This window comes from Bicyclus anynana, chromosome 19, assembly GCF_947172395.1.
Source record: "Bicyclus anynana chromosome 19, ilBicAnyn1.1, whole genome shotgun sequence".
Classification (NCBI taxonomy): Eukaryota; Metazoa; Arthropoda; class Insecta; order Lepidoptera; family Nymphalidae; genus Bicyclus; species Bicyclus anynana.
In genome coordinates, this window is record NC_069101.1 from 9907557 (window position 1) to 9931450 (window position 23894).

The 23894-nt window shown below is 35.1% G+C and overlaps 3 protein-coding genes across 3 annotated transcripts in view; all 3 read left to right on the forward strand.

Annotated features, from left to right (window-relative positions):
* The first annotated feature begins 206 nt into the window (after nt 1-206).
* Nucleotides 207-23894, forward strand: part of LOC112046521 (probable G-protein coupled receptor CG31760) — a 112080-nt gene continuing 88392 nt past the window's right edge. The window contains exon 1 of the mRNA XM_024083176.2: nt 207-449. The gene's annotated coding sequence lies outside the window, so the exon portion shown is untranslated. The remainder of the gene's footprint in view (nt 450-23894) is intronic.
* LOC112046524 (3-oxoacyl-[acyl-carrier-protein] reductase FabG-like) lies at nt 20901-21672 on the forward strand. Its single transcript, XM_052887329.1, has one exon. It carries the CDS (start codon nt 20904-20906, stop codon nt 21633-21635), a length of 732 nt encoding a protein of 243 aa, XP_052743289.1. The 5' UTR covers nt 20901-20903; the 3' UTR covers nt 21636-21672.
* On the forward strand, nt 22562-23745 carry LOC112046523 (3-oxoacyl-[acyl-carrier-protein] reductase FabG-like). Its single transcript, XM_024083181.2, has one exon. It carries the CDS (start codon nt 22837-22839, stop codon nt 23602-23604), a length of 768 nt encoding a protein of 255 aa, XP_023938949.2. The 5' UTR covers nt 22562-22836; the 3' UTR covers nt 23605-23745.

Below are 23894 nucleotides of genomic sequence, written 5' to 3' on the forward strand. Positions count from 1 at the left end.
ATGGTCATCGTTAGTTATCGTGAAAACTCGTCATGGCTCAAACAATTACCTACTGTACCGAGTATGAACTGTTGACCTTTTCTGACTCACTCTATTACGCATCGTTTAGAGCGAGTGAGTTGCTTCACACGCAGTTTCCACAGCGATTCCCGGATAGCTTGATATTTTCCCGTAGGCTTCAGCCTTCAGTTGACTGAAAGCTTCGGGGGACGATACTCGCGTCTTTACCCCTAAGCGTTTGATATTGAATGATTAAGTAACCACTTTACGCGTTTAATATTATATATGTGTGAGTTGGGATGGAAATTTAAGATAGTGAGATAAGAACTCAGTGAATTCTTATTGTTTTAAAAAAAAAAGTGTTTGTTTACGAACATTTTCGAAACGTCGAGCTGTGAAATCAAGATTCAGAAGCTGCACAAAAACGGAAAGCTGTGTGTTTTTTTGCGGTAAGTATTTTTATTATATTATTGATTGGTGTTAGATTAGATTTAACGCGCTGTTTGGTTTGGTACCTATAGCGGAGGGTTAAAGGTTACGACCCTTAGAGAGGGAGCCTGTGAGACGTTATCTAACTGGTAACTGCCTCTGGAATAAATTGCGTCTCATTTATGTGTATTATAAATAGGTGTTCATGCTAAACATGTTTGTTTCAATTCGATGTAAACAGAAAGCACATAATTTTCCAGTATTCAACTTTTAACTTAGTAAGGATTTGTTCACCTAAAATCGATAATAATTTAATACGGTCAAAAAATTTAAAGAAATACCTATAAATATCAATGTTTTTTTATCATAATTATTGAAATTGAAAAAAATATGCACAAAACATTATTAATTTGTAACAAGTAACAGTAGGTATGTATATAAAATTTTGTCATTAAAATTTAATAATTATTTATTTTTTCTTTATTCTTCTTTGACATTTTCCGGGAGTATGCAAAGCACGAGAAATATTTACTTCATGACGTATACGCGTTCCGGAGAGGCAGAAAACTGTACCTACTTACCTACTGGATATAGGTATTACGCGGAAAAAGCGGGAAAAGCATTTAGAGAAGAATGTTGAAATCGGCAAAGACGTACTGCCAAGCGATTTAGCGTTCCGGTACGATGCCGTGTAGAAACCGGAAGGGGTGTGGATTTTCATCCTTCTCCTAACAAGTTAGCCCGCTTCCATCTTAGACTGCATCATCACTTACCATCACGTGAGATTGTAGTCAAGGGCAAACTTGTAAAGAATAAAAAAAAAATCCATACTAATATTATAAATGCGAAAATAAGTCTGTATGTTACTTTTTCACAGCTACACCACTGAACTGATTTAGATGAAATTTGGTTTATAATTAGATTGGACTTCGGAGCAGAACATATATAGTTAACCCGGAAAAATGGTACCTGGATTTCTAACAGAATTTTACGCAAACGGAATTATCACTTTATATTGTGGAAAAATCTTGATTTTCTAATTTTAATCACTGATAAATACGGAGCTAAGTGCCAACTTTGACATCTGTCACAAATTGATCGATGATTATGATAAGTTTTCAAGATTTCATCTAGAAAGACAGAATAAAAATGTAGACAGTACATAATACACAGTACATACAGTATACACTGTAAGTACTGTGTATTATGTGAGCAAAGTCGGAGCGAGTAGCTAGTATATATCTACAATACTACATACATCTATTTGGTATATACTCGTATGTATAAGAGTTGATATTATGTAACGTTGTATTATTACTCGGTGGAAATTTTTACTTAAAACGTTTTCCATTAAAACAGAACATCTGCCTTATACAGTACGTACGTAGATTTTACGACTGTGATATTTTTTTAGTTGTTCCCGTTTCGCTTTTATAAGGGTTCCGTTGTTAACCCCTTATAGTATCTCATGTCCGTCTGTCCGCGATTTAGCTCAGAGTCTATGAGTACTCCTCCTCTTTATATGTAAAGTGGGAATTGAGTTTTTTACTCGTTAATCTTTTAGTGTAGGGCCTCATGGAATAGGTCTTTAAAACAAAGTGTAGATTTTGTGTTAAAATAACCCTTCTTCGATTTATGGATGTTTAATATTATCTAAGGTGCTAATTTTTGGAATCATGTGAAATCCTCGCTCTCTGCTAGCTAAACAGTTATATTTGTATATGTATGTGAAACTTCATAAAAATAAAAGTACTCAATAATATATTATGTATTTATCTTATATTTATATTAAAACTAGTGGACCCGGTCAAGCCTCGCTTTGACTTATGTGCACTTCTTCTTTATCCATACCCTACCCTTACCCTACCGTACCCTTACCCTACCCCTACCCTACCCCACCCTACCCCTACCCTACCTCTACCCTACCCCCTCCTTGCCCCTACCCTACCCTACCCTTACCTTACCTTTACCCTACCCCTACCTTACCATGCGATGGCGACGGAAGCTTAAAAAATTGAGTAAATTCTCCCGTTTTCCCAACATTTCCCTTCACTGCTCTGCTCCTATTGATCATAGCGTGATGAAAAGTATACTATAACCTGCCCAGGAGTATGAAGAATAATTGTACCAAGTTTAGTTAAAATCCGTCGAGTACTTTTTGTTTCTATAAAGAACATACAGACAGACAGACAGACAAAAATTTTACTGATTGTATTTCTGGCATCAGTATCGACCACTAATCACCCCCTGATAGTTATTTTGGAAATATATTTCATGTACAGAATTGACCTCTCTACAGATTTATTATAAGTATAGATAGATAGGTTAAATGGAAAACTATCACAGCTAAATAAAGATTAAAATTTAAAGGGTATTATCTAGTAGACCAATAAAAAACCACCATTCTCAGTCTATATACAGCTGCGGAACCCTACTCTACTACTTTTATTACAGTCTAGAAAACGGACTTTACTTTACATCGTAAGCATATTATAAAGGAGAAGGTTATTAAGATAAGTCCAGGTAAGCACCATCAAATTATTTATTGATAACATCTGAGCGTATTTTTCGCTACATCGTCTCGTTTTTCAGCTGAAGTGACAAATTTTAAATGAGTGAGGGGGAGACGATTCACTTATCAGTATTTCAAGTTCAATGATCTAACTTTTAAAAGGCTCACATAGAACTAGTTAAGCTCTTTATGAGAGAGCTCTTTTGAGAAAGTTTTATCGCTACGCTTATTTCTAGAGCCAAGCATCATAGAGTCTGTGATATCTAGACGTACCTCTTATTAATAGACTGATGTTATAAGTTTTTTTTTTTTTTTTTTTATTCTTTACAAGTTAGCCCTTGACTACAATCTCACCTGATGGTAAGTGATGATGCAGTCTAAGATGGAAGCGGGCTAACTTGTTAGGAGGAGGATGAAAATCCACACCCCTTTCGGTTTCTACACGGCATCGTACCGGAACGCTAAATCGCTTGGCGGTACGTCTTTGCCGGTAGGGTGGTAACTAGCCACGGCCGAAGCCTCCCACCAGCCAGACCTGGACAAATTAAGAAAATCTCAATCTGCCCAGCCGGGGATCGAACCCAGGACCTCCGTTTTGAAAATCCACCGCGCATACCACTGCGCCACGGAGGTCGTCAAAAAGTTAAGTTCCTCGAGAACGGGTGGTATTTATATTCGATATTTATATTTAAGCTATTGCATAGCTTTTAGCGCGGGCTTTGAGCGCGGCGACCGAATCAAGAAATTCCGTAACGATAATAAACCTAACACCCAAGCCGTGCATAAAGTTAACACATTTCGACGATATGTATATCGACTTAACTAGAAAAGTTGTGTGAAACTTAAGGGCAAAACTTATTAAACCAGAGTTTGATTTAAGAATGAGTTTTCATAATATGATAAATAGAAAACTTTATTAAGTTTTTTAGAACAAGCTAAGGTAGAGGATTTTAAGCGAACGGAGTTGCAGGCGTCCACTAGTGGCAGTAATTATAAGAACATCAGTCACCTTAACATAAAATAATATTATAATATTTATGAGCAGTGATAGCCTAGTGGATATGACCTCTGCCTCCGATTCCGGAGGGTGTGGGTTCGAATCCGGTCCCGGGCATGCACCTCCAACTTTTCAGTTGTGTGCATTTTAAGAAATTAAATATCACGTGTCTCAATCGGTGAAGGAAAACATCGTGAGGAAACCTGCATATCAGAGAATTATCTTCATTCTCTGCGTGTGTGAAGTCTGCCAATCCGCATTGGGCCAGCGTGGTGGACTATTGGCCTAACCCCTCTCATTCTGAGAGGAGACTCGAGCTCAGCAGTGAGCCGAATATGGGTTGATGACGACAATAACATTATAATAATAATACGAGTATAATCCAGAAGTCGGGTACTTTATTCCAGCATATTATGAGATAAAGGAAAAAATAGTTTTCTTCTTTGATTATCCAATATCCATGTCAAAGAGAACTCGCAAATAAAATGCTGATTGTTCCATTAATCGACTGTGACGTCATCACCAGTCGGTAGTCATTTACTGAGTTCTTTTTGAAGCCGCGTTTATATTGTTCAAGTAACTTGAATGTGTCGGATGCTGTTTGCAAGCAATTTACTACAAAAAATATACCTCAATAAAACATGTCCGCCATGTTTTCTGTTGTTGTACAAAATAATTAATGTTTGTTAAAAATTAATAGTTGAAAAAAGTAAATTCGTTCTTAATTCAAATTTTCTATAACTAAGTGAGCAACGAAAACAAGTCGTTCAGTTTGGTTTTAAGCAACGAATCCATACTTCTTAGTTAGATTTTATAAAATACTTTTTCAGAAATCCCACGGGAACCATGGATTTTTCCGGAATTAAAAGTAGCCTATGTGTTAATCCAGAGTGAAATCTATTTCGCAAATCGCTTCAGTAGCCGAAGCGTAACTTTCGCCTTTATAATATTAGGAAAAACAAAATACCTACCATACTAAAAAATAACAACGTTAGAATTAAAAAACCAAAAAAAAATTACATAGTTATATCATATTTACAAAGGTATTTACAAATTTATGCAATTCTTATACAGTATTATTTACCTATAGGAAGGAAATTAAAATAGATAGCTAATTAGCTACTTTAAATTAATTATATAAAAATCCATTATAACCGAAGATTATTATTTTTAATTAAGGTCCAGATGACGTTTATTTTAACAGCAGGAATAGCTAAAGAGAAGCTTTATATCTAATCAAATCCTTTGTAATTAAATTTCGTAATCGCTTCAATATTTTGCCCGTCCGTCGGTTGCTAGGTAACTTCGTTATAACAAAGTATAAAATCCAGCTTTATTCAATTAGCCATTCTTGAGACAAAAACAGGAAAATGGTATTCATTGTCCTATTTTAGTCTTACAATTCAGTACCATTCATTATAATTTACTGTAATACATAATCTGTGCCTGCTAATGATTTTTTCCGGTATAGTTTAGGTTGCTATATTTGCTGTATCTCCAGTGAATGTCCCGTTAAAATCAGTCCAGCCATTCCAAAGATTAGACTGGACAAACAGACAGACAATCAATTTTTTTAAAGTTAAGGTATTGAATTCTTTTTTTAACGCTTGGAAACCTAAATTTTCATTACTTAGCTATTATTTAAAAAATATGATTACCTGACTTAGTTAAGTAAGTCACTTTTGATCTATCGATTTTCAAAACATTACCTAACTTAGCTAAAAAATCTGCTGCCGCGAGCTGGAGGTGTAGGGGTGAGAGAACTGGCTTTTACCTATTACTTTCGTACATCCGACATCGTCATATTTAGTACGATCTACCACTGTAATGCTTACTCGCTGGACCTTTCCATGATAACAGTGTGTGAAGGAACTGCCAATGCATAGCTTTAAGCGATGTGTTAAAAAACATTTACTTAGTCTACATTTGATGAGTTCCTTCATAATAAAGGTGCTTGGAGGCCATTGGATCAGCTTCCACCTTCACACAGGAAGTAAAACTATAAGAAATTGTAATGTTGTCAACAATGTAATTATAATACTGGATGTTTTCTTTAAATAGCAACTGTTGAGTTTCTTGCCCGTTTCTTCTCAGCAGAACCTGCCTTCCGGACCGGTGGTAGAATCTTTACAAATAGTCAACTCACGTATCAAAAGTGATTGTAAACTGAGCCTACTTGAAATAAATGAATTTTGAATTTGAATTTGAATTCAGTATTTCTCTATCTCGAGTCAAACTATATAGTTTTTACTAACTAGATAGGTAGGTACTTAATATAAAGAAAAATAACAAAACCATTATTTACCGCGACCCAGGCGTAACTTGATTATTCATAAAACAAAGTACAATTTGTAGATACGAATACCTAAGCTCAATGTAAATAACCGTTTCTGAGACACAAACAGGAAAAGGAAATTATTTATGTCGAACATTACTACATCTTATTAAACTTTGAGGGGAATTTAGGCGTTTATATATTTTGTTAGTAGTATAAAGATTGCTCATGACTTTATCGGCATGACTAGCAGATGTCGCGCGGTTTCACTCGCGTGGTTCCCGTTCCCGGAGGAATATAGTGATAAAATATAACCTATAGCACTCTAGGATAGTGTAGATTCCTAACAGTGAAACAATTATTCAAATTGGTTTCAGAGCATATTTATGCAAACAAACGAAAAATCAAAGATTTCCTCTTTATAATATTAGTTTCGTCGTTATCAACCCATATTCGACTCACTGCTAAGCTCGAGTCTCCTCTCAAAATGAGAGGGATTAGGCCAATAGTCCATTACGCTGGCCCGATGCGGATTGGCAGACTTCACACACGCACAGAATTAAGAAAATTCTCTGGTATGCAAGTTTCCTCACGATGTTTTCCTTCACCGTTTGAGACGTGATATTAAAATGCACACAACTGAAAAGTTGGAGGTGCATGCCCCGGACAAAAAACTTGTTTTCATTCCGATTGTTTTCTTCTCCCTGATTAGTTTTAGAACATCCACATGGAATGTTTATTTTTTTTTTTTCAAAATATGCGTTTTTTCGCGATAGCGTATTAGGAAGTTCCAGGGAAAACTTCAACCGTTGCTATTTTTTTATTTTTACAAAAATCTGATACTTGTCAGTTGTGTACAGACCCAACAATTTAACGTGCTCTCCGAGGCACGGGGTACACAACCACCTTCCCCACTCCGGTTTGAGAATGAAGGTATACTAAGAATACTTTGGATGAAAAAAAAAGTATGGCTCGTCCCTACCCTTTGCACAAAAAGCAATTAATTATTATTCAGCTGCAAGGTCACTCTATTAGTGCTGCATCCACCCAAAATAACGCTGTTTGCCCACCACCCAAAAACTTCAGATCCTTCAGAAACGATTCATGCATTCCGTGGTCAGTATTTCATAGCCTGATGCAGGTTCTCGTAAATAGAAGGCACATCTAAGCTCTAGACCAGAGTTTCCCAACCTTTTCAGCCAGTTCTCAGCCAGGGACCCCAGACAATCAAGCACAGTTTTCACGGACTCCCTTAATAAAATAAACAGTGTCCCGGTCATAGCCCGAGCACAATCGGTACTAACTGCTACAAAATTGTCACAAGTAATTTCACGAGTGAAATAAAGTTGTTCAATACTTCAAATATTGCTTCACCTGTAGTGTGCGAAGGCAGAGGTAAATAAAATGAAAAACATATGCAAGCAAGTTTGCATCATTTCTAATATCTGTGCTCTCATCTATGTGCTCGATTACGAGATATTAGCATTAACATGAGGTCCAGAGATGACACCGCGGACCCCTGGAGATCCGGAAACGATGCTCTAGACAAGAGTTCCCCAAACTTTTTTGTGTCGTAGACCCCTTGCCATGTTTTTCCGTGTTGTGTAGACCCCCTACTTACCTGATATTGATTTCCTGTAAATTTCTAACTGTAGTGAAATTTAGTGTTAAAAACTTAAAATAAAAACACATGTTAATTTATACATTTATTAATTTAATTTAAATTAAAACTACTCAAAATCAAATTTTTTATCTGTTATGTAAAATATACGTAACATTAAATAGACATAAAATAAAATAACATAAGCAATAAGTCAATATTCTTAGTGAGAAGGATGTACCTGATGCTTTAATAATAAAGATATGTATGTGTATGTGTTAAGATCCACTATCGTGGACCCCTATTTCCATTTCATGGACCCCCAAATTTTTTTTCGCTGACATAGGCCTCTTGCAGTTTGTCATAGACCCCTAGGGGTCGATATAGGCCACTTTGGGAATCACTGGTCTAGACCAATGAGTCTCTAATTAACCTTTATTCCTCTGTAACATATCTCCTCAGCCCGACATGCAAGCAACATGTTGCTGGTTGTTTCGACATATCCTATTATATTGGATTACAAGGGTCTAAAGAGCCATGTTATAAACAGTCTTATAACTAAATTTATACATTTATTAATTGAATTTAAATTAAAACTACTCAAAATCAAATTTTGTATCTGTTATGTAACATTAAATAAACTATAAATAAAAGAACATAAGCAATAAGTCAATATTTTTAGTGGGAAGGATGAACCTGATGCTTTAATAATAAAGATATAAAATAGTATTATGTAAGTAAATAGGTACTATCAGTTTATGTGTTAAGATCCACTATTGTGGAACCCCATTTTCATTTCACAGACCCCAATTTTTTTTTCGCTGACGTAGACCCCTTGCAGGTTGTCATAGACCCTAGGGGTCGATATAGATCACTTTGGGAATCACTGGTCTAGACCAATGAGTCTCTAATTAGCCTTTATTCCTGTGTAACATGCTTGTCTCCTCAGCCCGACATGCAAGCAACATGTTTCTGGTTGTTTCGACATATCCTATTATATCGGATTACAAGGGTCTAAAGAGCCATGTTATCTCAGACCAATTATAGAAGGACCTGTATCGCACTCATAGTCACGAACAAAATTGTCTGTCATTTTCTGAAGAAAACGAGCTTAGATTTGGTATATATTTTATACTAAACTAGAAGTTTTTGCCCGTTTTTTAAACAATTCAATTACACGAAAAGGTATTTTTACGGAGCTCTTTAACCGACGAACACGAACATTACAACTATTTAACATTGATTCTATAGAGACAGTTTTTATAATCGCATTAGATCGTCGATCATATACTTTGACAGAAAAGTAACGCCTAGCGAGGCAGGTCTTATACAATAATTGGTCTGAGCATGTTATAAACAGACTTATAACTAAATTAGGGCCGCCATCCGCCCGGATGTCCTCTCGTCCCGGATCTGTCCTACTTTTGCCATCTTCTGAAGTACGTACCTCAACTTGATTCAATGAGTCGGAACATCGTTCAAACGCGAGAGCAGCTATATTCGGATTAATCAAATATCCTTTTTCATCCTTCGATATATATTTATAATATAATTCAAATTTAAACATATATATAAACTTTTTTATAAACATATTTAAAATGTACACACTAAGTATTTTTAGTAATATAATTATAAAATGTTTACTTATAAAATTATTGTAATGATGTAAATTTTAAATGGTGAAATTGTCGTTTGAATCATTAAATACTTAATAAATAATTTGCATGCCTAATTGGCAAGATACATTTACCATCTACATCTACCGACCACCTGTATATATAATGCATGTATCTGCAAATAAATAAATCGATTGATTGATTGATTTTTATTATATACTAGTTTATAGACGCGCTGCGGTTTTACCTGCATAGTTACCGTTTTTATGGGAATACAGTGATAAAATATAATCTTTATAATAAAATATAATTTTTGACGGCCTTCGTGGCGCAGTGGTATGCGCGGTGGATTTACAAAACGGAGGTCCTGTGTTCGATCCCGGCAGAATGAGGTTTTCTTAATCGGTCCAGGTCTGGCTGGTGAGAGGGTTCGGCCGTGGCTAGTTACCACTCTACCGGCAAAAACGTACCGCCAAGCGAATTAGCGTTCCGGTACGATGTCGTGTAGAAACCGAAAAGGGATGTGGATTTTCATCCTCCTCCTAACAAGTTCGCCCGCTTCCATCTTAGATTGCACCATCACTTACTTACTACTAATCAGGTGAGATTGTAGTCTAGGACTAACTAGTAAAGAATAAAAAATAATAGGTACCTAATTGATGACTAGAGTATTTTCTACGTAAACTTTGGAGTCACAATACATCGTCACGATCGATTATACCCTTAGTTCGTGACTTAGATTTATCTTGATCGATAGCGTCGAAAAAGAGGCCCTTGATACCATCGCGATGTATATATTTTTTTATAATTTCCTACTACGTCATTCATCAGCTAGCTAGGTACTTAAATGGCCTACTAAAGGACCAGGCCTCCTGCCTTATAGGAGAGGCGATGGAGCTTAGACCCACCACACTGCTTTGAATCATCATCATCATCATATCAGCCGATGGACGTTCACTGCAGGACCTTATATGCCTTTAGTAAGGACTTCCAAACATCACGATCCTGAACCACCTGCTTTGAATACACAAACGCTGGTATATTTTAGTTTAGCTTGTATTTAGCCATAAGCCGGTTAAACCGTGATGGGTGTAAGCTCCAAATCTCCCTCCCTCTCCTATAAGGAGGATAGCGTGCCTTGTCGTGGGTGGGTAGATAGATATTTCAGCTAAACTATTTTTAATTTTAAATCATAAAACACCATTTATCAATTCAATAGAGCACAAAAGTACTATGTCTTATATAAAAGCGCTGCAATTAATCCCTTTCAGTAATAAAGAAAGATGTTCATCTCCATTAATTCAATGAAAATCACTGAGGAACCATTCATTGTTGGCAGAGTAGTTGTTCATAGCGTTGAATGAAGCACGAGTGGATTTGTAAATAGTGAAAATGTAATCACCAAAGCGTTTTGCTATGCTTGAAGTCTCCGCGGCATCTACAGTTCGTGTACTGTAACATGGTGCGGGTGACAGTTCATTTCACTCTTGAAAGTTTCCGCAATTCACGATAATAGTACATATTATGAACGTCATACAGGCAACTGTCATCCGCACCTTACTACAGCGCATGATCTTTAGAATGCTTTTTTATTCTAAAGTTGACATTGTATTTTTTTTTGGAAATATATATTTATTATTTCATTACATCTTTAGAATGTTTCTCTTTTTTTTAAGTTGACAGTGGACGTTTTATGTTTTACCATTATCTATTTATTTATTTAGTAGATAGACGTCATGACCGAAACTTGCAGTGTTATTTTCAAATACTGTCTGCCTGGAATATTTATAAGCTTATATATATTTTAACTAAATGACCCTGCGTGCTCCCCGTTCCCGTAAGAATACAGGGATAATATAATGGGCTATCTATAAATGAAATAATTTTTCAAATCGGACTAGTAGTTCCTGAGATTAGCGCGTTCAACCAAACAAAAAAAAACTCTTCATCTTTATAATATTAGTATTTAATTGACCCTACCTACTTAGCAATTGCACATTGTAGGCTGTAGAGTCCTACAATCTCTAGAGGACATTCAGTTTTCAGAGTAAAACATACGTTGAGAGGTTTTTGTCAACTCTGGGCAGTGTTGACTGGGGTTTCGTCTGTTTAAACTAAATAAAAAAAAATCATTAATTTTTAGACTTACTTTACAAGGTCGGGTCAACTGACAAACAACTGAAGAAATCCCACTGACAGACAGAGAAGCAGATTTGTTCCTGATTTACTAACTAGCAAAATACTACACTGTAGATACTAGAGGGCCATGATAGCACAGTGGATATGACCTCTACCTGCGATCCCGGAGGGCGTGGGTTCGAATCCGGTCTTGTGTGCATATTAAAAAATTAATTATCACGTGTCTCAAACTGTGAAACATTTTGAGGAAACCTGCATACCAGAGAATTTTCTTAATTCTCTGCGTGTGTGAAAGTTGCCAATCCACATTGGGCCAGTGTGGTGAACTATTGGCCTATCCCCTCTCATTCTGAGAGGAGACTCGAGCTCAGCAGTGAGCCGAACATGGGTTGATAATGATGAAAATACTAGATGGGTACTATTATGTTATCAGTCGAGGCAATGCGTCGAACAGGGAGTGCATTGTTGGTATTGCAATTACTTGCCTAGGTCAAATCTATTTTTATCCACAATCACATGATTGATTCCATTGGATTCACCGCAAACATATTGCGTTGAGGTTTTAATCAGCGAATGACGTTGTTGTCAATTACGATGTTGAAATATTAACGTTCAATCACAGAATAAAGATGATCCAGAATGAGTCTTTTTAAGCAGCATGGTGCCAGCCAGTGAAACACACAAAAAAATACAAACGTCACGCGTCTCCTTTACATCCGCTAATAGAAACTTTTTTCTTAGTTTGTATTTCAAATGTAACATTAACAACAGTTGATAGTGCTCTGGCTCTTAACAGAGAGGTCCTAAGTCCGATTCCCAGCTCGGTGAGATCGCAGTCAAGGGCTAACTTGACATTGATAAAAAAAATAATTTCATTATTTTCCCTTCCCCCCTTTCATCCTTCCTTTCACAACTCTTGAGTTTGCAGGTAAATCAATACTAGCAAGCATTGGTCTAGTTATTGTATTAAAGTTAAGTGTACGTTCGCACATAAGAAAATACTATACTTTTTTATTTAACTGGTTTATTTAGTTTTCTTAAATTCGTAACACTTTGAAGTGATAATAAATATTCTATATACTTTTACTAATTCTTCATATGTTTTAAGGTGTATATTTTGTACACGTTGTAAAGACTGTCCGTTTTCTTTGTTCGCGTTGAAAGTCGACGTGTATTCTATTTGACGTGTTGGGAGTTACAGCGCCCTCTTGTGTCCTCTCCGTACACCAGTTCACGTATATGAATTAAGCGCGCGAACATTAAGTTAAAATAAATATTATTTCATCATTATAAACACGGTGGCATATCTAAGATTATCTGCGAAAATTCAGGAAGTATCATATCTTCGGTTACTAGACCGTTAGCTTCGTAACACTTCGCTAGAAAAATTTAAAAGTACTGTTAAAATGATCTTTAACCGTGTTTTTGAAGGGTTGCCGCGAAGCTAAGTGACAGGTATGTTTGACTGTCACAGTTCTCGGTCAATAACTACAGTCTGGCAAATTAATTGATGATATGCGGGCGACGGGGCGAAAGATTACGCGGGTGTGAAATCGTGCGTGCAGGGAACTGAGGTGCATTAGTCGTGGGTTTTTCATTCATCGGAACTAGTGCTAGGAACGAAGTTGCCAAGCTATACCCACATTCCAATTTATAATTTCAACAATCTTAATAGACAAAACGACGGTAAATGGCACGTAAGGAATCGGAATGTATTTATTGCTAGCATCTCTGTTATATTCTATCGATATTATTTTCCTACCGTGCGATAAACCAGCGGTCAGAAGATCTAACCGACCCTATAATTAGATAATGGATGCTTCGGCGGACATCTAGCAAGTTTTGTTTCAACATAGATAACATTATAGACTACAAGCAAGCCCATGGACAAAATTAACCTGTGAAATGAACCAATTGTTATCGCCGTTTAGTGTTGGAAATAGTAGTCTGTGACGGATATGACGTCGCTCGATCTCGTGTTGGCTTCAGTGTGCTCGTGGCGTTCGAGCCGTCCACATCTCTTGTTGTGTAATTATTTATGGGTTACTTGGGATAGGCGGGGAGAGTGACTTGAGTGGAAAAGGGGAGTGTTTGATATCAGTCAAAGGATCCTTTAATCCTACATACATCGTTCACAAGTGCGTGACTCCACTCAAGGTCATTCTCTGCCATTCTAGGGTCTTATTTTGGTTACAGTTTGATTTGTTAATTAAGTTGTCCTGACAAGTGTTGTGAATCATAACCTTTGTTCGACATTAGTTTTCTTATATTTGTAATCACCTTTTTAGTCCTATTATACAATGTATATTAGAGATACATTGGTGTTGAATAGAAAAAGAAATGCATTTAATTACCTAATTTAATTTTACTTGGTTAGATAATGGATGCTTCGGCGGACATCTAGCAAGTTTTGTGGTAAAATAGATAACATCATAGACTACAAGCAAGCCCATGGACAAAATTAATCTGTGAAATGAACCAACGTCTATTAGAGACACATTGGTGTTGAATAGAAAAAAAATGCATTTAATTACCTAATTTAATTTTACTTAATGAAATATTTGAGTGGGGATGATGACTAGGTTGGAATATATTGGTTTTTATGATAAATTCGGATTAATAAGGTCAATTTTTAAGAAAATATTATTATACTTAAAGTTATTTTTAAGCTTAGTTGCAGATGGACACCAAGGTCAAATCTTTGTGATTTTTGTGGTTCTCCGTTTTATTTACCTTTTTATTTTTTGTAATTTATTCTTAATAAATAAATAAATAAATAAATAATTTTAACTAATTTATACAAAAATGGCAAAGATTGACTGTATATTTGCAAAATAAATAAGATTATAAAATTTCAAAATCTAATAAAAATCTTTTATCGTAATTAGATAAAAAAACATACAGTTTTAGCTTCCTTACATTAAATGTGACATTTTTCAATAAATGAACTATTAACATAAACGCACAAATAACAAAGATATTAGTAATTTTGTTTGAACGCCCACACAAATCTAACGATCAGCGAGCCAACGACGTCACTAACTCGTGCCATTTTGCATGGAGCGTTTTTCAGGGATCCGCGGCAGCACCACAAATCTAACCCTTTAAATCCCTGTAGCTCCGAAAGTAATGATCGCAGATACCCTGTTACTTTGACAAAATTGCTTTACTATTAGCATACTCTTAATTTATATACAATTAAAAAAAACTGTCATCATCCCTATTATGAGCAAGGCAGAGGATCGTGTGTGGTGGCGCGCTCTTGAAAAGGCCTGTGTCCAGCAGTGACTTTTTTTTTATTCTTTACAAGTTAACCCTTGTTACAATCTCACCTGATGGTGAGTAATGAAGCAATCTAAGATGGAAGCGGGCTAACTTGTTAGTAGTAGAATGAAATCCACATCCATTCACGCATACAGCTTGTTGATGAAATATTTGAATTTTATTTACAAAAAAACATGGCCGCATGTTCTTGAGCGTGTATTTCTCATTCCTTTTCATACGGTTATAACAGGCTTTAATTGTATTTTTATTTTATTCTCTCTCTCTCTTAATTATCTTAGTTGTTTCTGCCTTTCAAATCGGTGAAAAATTGATTGGTGATGATTCAAGAATACTTATAAAATAGGTCTGATTGAAACTGACGATTTGTAATTTTGAAAGTGTTTAAAAATTTTCACTTCGGTTTGATGTTTTCCTGGCGAAGATTTGCTTTTAAATTTTACACATCTTTTTTACAGACGTTCACACCCGTTTTGAATATTTAAAATTAAACGAGGTCAAAACTATGGAAGGCTTCCGTTTATTTATATTCGCCCTCCGTCAGGGTTGACGGCACCTGTCGCCCGTCTCCGCCCTCAAAGTGATGTGGAGCATCGTGACGTAAAGTAACGCGGTACAAAAGGAGGAAGTGAGGGGAAGCTTACAAAATAGCCTATTTTACAGCCTAGACGCAAAAAACAGGGTTTTTATAAGTTTGAGTGTGTATTCGTATGCCCGTGTTTGTCTGCCTCACATCGTAGCTGCTAAAGGAATTTTGGTGAGGGTTTTTTTTGTTTCATTGGTTATGTAATTGAGATTATTCTTAATTTTGAAGATAGAAGATATTGGCGTTTTTTTGTCATGATAGAAAGTCTTTCTGGTAGTCATTAGTAGGACTAGTTCGATACTCGAATTTTTTTTGGACTCTGTTTAAAATTTTTACATGAATAAATCATTCAATTCGCAATATCATGTACTTAGGTAAGGCTTAAAAGAAATTATTCGGTCAATTATAGCAAACATTTAAAATATTTAAAAAAAAACGAGTTCTTAAACTTTTTTTTAACTACGAATTCAGACATAAGATCGAAAGGATCGCCAATAATGCCAAAAATATCTTAAATATAGATATCATACGAAAGCTTCACCAGTATTATTACTAAAGGAAACACAATCCAAATAAATCAATATTAATTTTCCATTTCATCCACAAAGGACACCCTGTAGATAGACGCAGCAATTCTCTTTATAGTATCAAGATGCTGACATCAAATGATACAACTTGCTCGATTTACGATCGTATCTGAACATTGCCAGTGAATATCACTTTCCGGGAGATGATTGGTTTGAGCATTTCAAGCACTTTGAGCTAGATTCAATTAGAGGCAAACATATTAATCTTATCTGTAAAATACCGTCAACAGTATTTTAATCCTAACTAATATTAAACTCGTAATGCGGATGAAGTTTTCTGAGAAAAATCATTTGAGTTTTATGTTTCATTAGATTATTTTCTGACTAGATGAAAACCTGGTTTGGCACAGGTGAAATGTGACTTCATACATATAGGTAGGTATATTTCTATAGTTATCAGTTCTCAAGGACTGTATCCTAATCTAAAGGTCTATACTAATATTAAAAAGCTGAAGAGTTTGTTTGTTTGTTTGGTTGGTTGATTGAACGCGCTAATCTCAGGAACTTCTGGATTCTTTCAGTGTTAGATAGCCCATATATCGAGAAAGCCTATAGGCTATATTTTATCCCTGTATTACTACGGAAACGGGAACCACGCGGGTAAAACCACGCGGCGTCAGCTAGTATTAAATATTAATGTTCGTTGTGTTTAATAAATGTAGTAAACTAAAACTAAAATGTTACTTTTGAACTTACTTTTTTATTATTTTGAAAATATATCGAAAACCGTACACCTGCCCTGCCATACCACTACCCTACCCATTTTCAACCCCTATTCTACCCATACGATACTTCTACCCAACCCCCACTATACCACTACTATACTATCGAATAACGCATGTCAAACTTTAGTGTCTGCTACTAATTATCATTCATATTGATAAAAGTTAATTTTAAAATAGTCACAACCCTTCATTTTGTAATAAAATTTTATAATTTTCTGCGCAACTTTCTTATTTTTTTTTTCATTCAAAAGATCGTTCTCCGTTCTCCGGAAATAAAAATTAGCAAAACTGGCTCAGCTTAGTTAGTTAGTTAGCTTACTTAGTTTTTATATATAAATGACTGAAAAATATTTAATTTCTTTTCGATTGATTGATTGTTTGAGTGGCGAGGCATATGTGTGCTAGCATAGATTACTTTTGTATAAATAGTGTGCTAGTGTGAAACGGAACGTATATAATTAATACCTAAGATCAATTACATAGGGACCCGCCTCGCTAGAACTTAACCCTCAGTTAAAAAGCAAGAATCAACGATCTAACGCGTATATAAAAACTGAACTGTCTATAGAATCAGATGTTTCATTGTTTTAATCGTTTTCGTTGTGTAAAGAGATCAATAAAAATGCCAGTTTGTGTAGTTAAATGTCATTAAAAAAGGGGTGAAAAACTTCTAGTTTACTAAAAGATTTTTAGGGTTCCGAACGTACGTAGTACAAAAACGGAACCCTTATAATCTCACTCGCGTACATTTTATTAAGTATATCTAAATTAATTACTGTAGACTTACAGTGGGGCGAGAAGACTGTGAGCCGACTTTATTTGCCCAAGTATATTATAATTATACCATAACCTTTGTAAAGGTTATGAGGTTAATAAAATATACGTTTAACCTTTGTAACGGAATAAAGTGTACGTTTATTTGCAACTCCGATCAAACACTTCTGTTTACTCACAAATGTTGAAACTGGGAGTTTTCTTTGTAAGATCCTATCTCATCTGGCCGTTGGAGCCCACAACTGTATATTGCGGATGCACTTTAACCCTCTTGTATCTTTTGTGCCCTATTCTATTTGAATCCAGGTTTTATTACGAAATCCCCTACAATCGCACTGTTTGTTATAAGACTCTTATATGAGTATGTAATCCTTGAGCCCATGGAAATATTTATTCATGATGTATGTGACGATAGTCCTGGCTAGGCAGATAAATACTAACGAAATATGGTTAGTTGTTGGTTTATATTCTAAACTAGCGGACACCCGCGCCTTCGTTTGCCCTTAGACCTCTTTAATCCAGCCAGTAGTAACGCTGTAAAAATGGAGTAACTTCTCCCGTTTCCCCAACATTTCCCTTAACTGCTCTGCTCTTATTGATCGTAGCGTGATGAAAAGTATACTATAACCTGCCCCGGAGTATGAAGAATAATTGCACCAAGTTTCATTAAAATCCGTCGATTAGTTTTTGTTTCTATGACGAAAATACAGATAGACAAAAATTTTATCGATTGCATTTTTGGCATCAGTATCGATCACTAATCACCGCCTGATAGTTATTTTAGAAATATATTTAATGTACAGAATTGACCTCTCTACAGGTTTATTATAAGTATAGATTACTAGCGGACGCATGAAATTCAGTTTTTCACAAATTCCGCGATAACAATGATTTTTCCAGGATAAAAAGTAGTTTATATGTTGCTCAATAATCTCCTCTACTTCCAAAAGCCGTTCCAAAGATTCATCGTCATCATCATCTTTAACAGCCAATGGATGCCATTACTGCCTCTTTTGTGGACTTCCAAACACAACGGTATCGCGCCGCCAACATCCAAAGATTATCCAGGACAAACCTCAATAGCTCAACGGTAAGAGCGGTTGGATTCATCATCGAGGGGTGGTGGTTCAATCCTCACCCCGGTGGTCTATTGTCGTACCCACTCCTAGCACAGTCTCTCCCGACTAGTTGCATGGGAATGAGAATATTGCTCATATTATAAAACATATGGTAAATATTCTTTAAAAAAAAAACAGAAAGACATATTTTTAAAAAGCTTTTGTGTTTTGTGAAAGTACTATTTTTAAATCACAGACAGACATTTCAATTTTATTTATATGCGAGTATGTATTGAAAAAATTACATTAATTTGCATTGAAAATTACAACCTCGGATTTGATGTTTCAAAAACGTTCGGAAAAGACATATATACATATATAATTAACCTTTTGTATAATTAAGAGACATTTTTATAATGGGACGCATCGAAGTCTGGAAAAAACAACACTCCACCAAAATGTTTAACAAGTTCATAATTTATCCAACTCGCCATTTATTTATTCACTTGCTGATGCCGCGCGGTTTCACCCGCGTGGTTCCCGTTCCCGTAGGAAACGAGGATAATATATAACCATAGCCTTTCACGATAAATGATAAAATAATGTTAAAATCGAACCAGTAGTTCCTGAGATTAGCGCGTTCAAACGAACAAACTCTCATTAGTATAGATTTATTTAATGTGAATGTCGCACTAACTTCGTTAGAACAATGTGGTTTGAAATATTATCAAAAAAGCATTGTAATTATATCCAACTATTTGTTTGTTTCTTGTTTACGTAAGTACAATAAGAACTTGTATAATGTTTTTATTAGTCTGAATTTTCAATGACTTCATCGTGTTAATTGCATCGGACATGTAATTAAAAATATAGGTAGACATTACGTCTTCCACCACTACCGATGGCAATTGGTTTTCATTAGCAGTCTCGTTCACTTGTGTACCTACTCGGGTAAATTCCATTACGTTTTTAATTTAAAACATATTCGTACAACGTATTATAAAATTCAAGATTAATACTAACTTTAACATTATTCGCCTTATTTATAAACATGGATCAGGGTTAAACCTCAAATTTCTTATAAGTGAAGGGAACTTTAAATATTAGTGATTAGGTCAACTTTACTTTGAAGATTTAAGTTTAAATCTCAATCCATGTTTATGAATATAAAGTAATTTGCTAAAAAGTTGACCAAGAGCCTGCATTAGCCAGACCTACTAATATCTGATTTTAGAAAGGCTGAATTTTTGTCAGCCTATGGTCCTACCATAGATAGGTAAGAAGGTACAATATCCAAGTAAGGTTTCGAATCAGAATTTGTGATGGTTTTAAGTTATTTTTTCAAGGCTCTAGCTCCTCAATAAGTTATGAAAACATAAATTTTTATAAGTATTTACGTAAGTATTTATTTTTTATAAGCTGTAATTTTTTTATAAATATTTACATAAATATATAAGTACTTGTATTTGGTCAGTACCTTTTTTTATTGTCTGTAAGTTTTTTCAGTTTAGCTTTTTTGTAACTTAGCTTAGTTTTAAGTTTTACTAACCAAATAAAAATAATGTTCTTTCTTCTTTCTTTCTTTTTTCATTTAATTTCTACAGTATGTCATAAAAAATTATATCTCAAAACGTCAGACTGTTAGCTTCGGGGTAACTGTCCCATATAAGATTTTTTAGAAAAATAATGTTTTTCGAAAGGTTGCCGCGAAGTTAAGTGACTGGTAATCAGAGGACATGAGGACATGATTTCTAACACTATGCTAAGTTATAAAAAAATGACGCTTTATACTTGGACAGTTAAGGACAGTCTGGACCCTTGAAACCTGCTATCTTCCAAAGCAACCATGGTCCAAACTCCGTAATTGGCTACCGTACTTACCTATAGTAGGTCCACAGGCTGACAAACTTTTAGCTTTCTAACATGAGGTATGTCTGAGTATAGCAGGCTCTTATTCTAGATTTTTTAGCATACCATTGCAACACACCAACCCCCATAATCATCAACATGGATTGAATTTTAAACTTCAGTTTTCTCCAAAGTAAAGTGGACCTAATCACTACTGTTTAAAGTTTACTTTGAATATCTATAAATCCTTATTTAAAAACAAGGCGGCCAATGTGATTGTTAAAGTTAATATTACCTAATCACTGTCTTTCCAATAAGATTGTGGTTTTTAATTCTTTACCCTACCGATATGCGAGTAAATATTTAGAATTACTAGGTCTTATATTGACAAAACACGATAACTTTAACAGAGCATACCCTTACGATAACGTTAACTGGGATTAATATCTATTTACATCATTTAGTAATGAATACAATGTCTTTCGAAGACAACGTGGTAATTGTGACGGGTGCCAGTTCCGGTATCGGTGCTGCAACTGCTATACAGTTTGCAAAAGAAGGTGCAAATGTCGTTATTGTAGCGAAAAATTTAACTACAATTGCAGAAAAATGTGCAGAAGTTGGCAACAAGCCTCTAATAATTGTAGCGGATTTGACCAAAGATGATAATATAAAACAAATCATCGACACTACTATATCCCATTTCGGAAAGTTGAATATACTGGTGAACAATGCTGGTAAATCCGAATTTGTAGACATAGCATCGGAAGACGTTATGGAAAAGTTTGACGAAATATTTGACATTAATTTAAGAGCTGCTGTGTTCTTAACCAGCCTCAGTGTACCACATCTCATAAAAAGCCGTGGAAATATTGTTAATATATCTAGTATTGGAGCTCGAGCTGTTCTTTTCCCGGGAAACTTTGCTTACTGTGCTTCTAAAGCAGCTTTAGATCATTTCACAAAAGCCGTTTCATTGGATTTAGCACCACATGGTGTACGAGCGAATTCAATTAGTCCAGGCCCGGTGAAAACAAAAGCAATGAACGATGATTTTTGGGAAGCAATGGCTAAACGGATGGCTCTTGGAAAAGTTATAGAACCTGAAGAAATAGCAAATATGATACTTTACATAGCGAGTGACAAAGCAAAGAGTATCACTGGATCTTCATTTCTTGTAGATGGTGGAATGCTGCTTAAAGGCTAAAAATAAATAGTAATTAAGATGTTTTTTCACTATTAATGCTAGCAAAACTATTATAAACTAAAATGCGAAAGTTTGTTTAGATGATTGTTTGGATGTTTGTTACTCTTTAACGCCGCAACTACTGAACCGATTTGGCTGAAATTTGGAATGGAAATAGATTTTAATCTGGATTAACACATGGGCTATTTTTTATTCCGGAAAATCCACGGTCCCGAGGGATTTGTGAAAAACTAAATTTCACGCAGACAAAGTCGGGGCGTCCGCTGTATAAAATATGTATGAATATTGTAATTTCAATGTGAAACTAATAGATAGTTATGTGATGAATGATTCATTATTAATTATCTGCATAACAATTTATTAGCCTTACCTACTTGTTATCTTTTCAAAGTGTCTATTAAGTACCATTTATCAGAGTGTCAATTCATATATTAAATATTCACACAATAAAGAACATTAATAAATAAGACCATTTAAAATTTTCACATTTTAATATTAAATTATCATTAAAACATTTATTTAGGTCGATACAACAGTTATTACGAGCAGATAATTAATTGAATTATCAAGGATAGCAAACACAATTAGATGCTACAGAGTATTTGCAGTTAGCATGTCGATAACAGGTTGTATTGATGATAATAAGTTACTTGATTATTTTCACGTTCATAAATACCTACTGCTACTATTTTATAGATGTTATTTTTAGTTTTATAATTATTATGTTACAGGATTTTTCGAAAGATTAAATGTTTAGAAAGCAGATACAGTAGAGAGGATATGGAGCTTAGGCCCACCACGCTGCTCCAATGGGGGTTGTCTGCCTTAGGTGATAACGTTAGACTTTGCAACGATCACTATCAGATGTTAATGATAAGGACCGGGATCGATAGCTGAACATCCTCTCCAATGCACAAGTGTACATCCTAACATCCTAAAGATGGGCTGAGAATTTCTTGCAATAAAACGAATCTCAATATCTACTAGAACTACAACCCAGAACTTTATAATCCGAAGCAACACATATGTTAACCAATAAGTAAGTATTTCCATTGCTACAACTGTTATCTCGATTGTAACTATAAGATATCAATAAAACTTGAAACGATAACAGTCAGTTATTGTATTGTTAATCTACAATTGCGTTAGTTTAATTGCAACAATATTGTTATTCACTCACATTACATTTCTTGATACCAACATGAATTTCATGGACAAAGTTGTAATTGTGACTGGAGCCAGTTCTGGAATAGGAGCCGCAGTTGCTGTAAAATTCGCTAAAGAAGGAGCTACGGTTGCTGTAGTTGGCAGGAATCAACGAAAATTAACTGAAGTTGTAAAAAAGTGCGAAGAAAACGGTGGTAAAGCTCAAGCGATCATGGCCGACGTAGCCACAGAGGCGGGCGTTGTAAAAATCGTCCATATCGTTATCAATAACTTCAGAAGAATAGATGTTCTAGTGAATAATGCTGGCATGGGAAGATTCGAAAGTATTTTGTCACAAAACGCTATGAAAGCATTTGATCAAGTGATGGCTGTTAATCTAAGAGGTGCTGTGCATCTAACTCATCTTGCTGCACCACATCTTATTGAAAGTCACGGTACTATTATTAATATATCAAGTATAGCGTCCATGGGTGTTTTAAGTCCAAAGAACTTCGCGTATTGTGCGTCAAAAGCAGCATTGGATCATTTCACACGTAGTGTTGCTTTGGAGTTAGCGTCTAATGGTGTACGAATAAATACGATAAACCCTGGTCCTGTAAAAACAAATTTTATGGATGGCTTAATTTCTGATGCGAAGGAACGTGAGAAATCATGGGAGACGATCAAACAACGAACGGCTCTTGGAAGAATATCGGAAGCAGATGAAATAGCGGATTTCGTTTTATACCTCGCGAGTGATAGAGCCAAAAGTATTACAGGCTCTTCATTTGTCATTGATAATGGACTTTTACTAAAAGGTTGATATGTTTATGTGTACATATAAAGTCATATAAAGTCGTATTTTAAATTGTATATTATGTTTTAATAGATTACTACCGGGCTATCTATTATTATGTTTTATGTTATGAAACTTATGTTAAATATATATTCTTATGTGTGACAATTTCGTTTAAATAAAAAATATAATTTATTGATTAAGCAATTCATTAATAATGCGAACCTCTTTAAATTCTATGATAGGTACTTAACAAAAGACAGTGTACCCTCATTTTTTACTAAACATAACCATGCTTCTTTGAGTTACACCACATT

What these genes read in the sequence shown, in the direction of transcription:
- LOC112046524 (XM_052887329.1), top strand. Translation starts at nt 20,904, where the DNA reads ATGTCTTTCGAAGACAACGTGGTAATTGTGACGGGTGCCAGTTCCGGT.
- LOC112046523 (XM_024083181.2), top strand. Translation starts at nt 22,837, where the DNA reads ATGAATTTCATGGACAAAGTTGTAATTGTGACTGGAGCCAGTTCTGGA.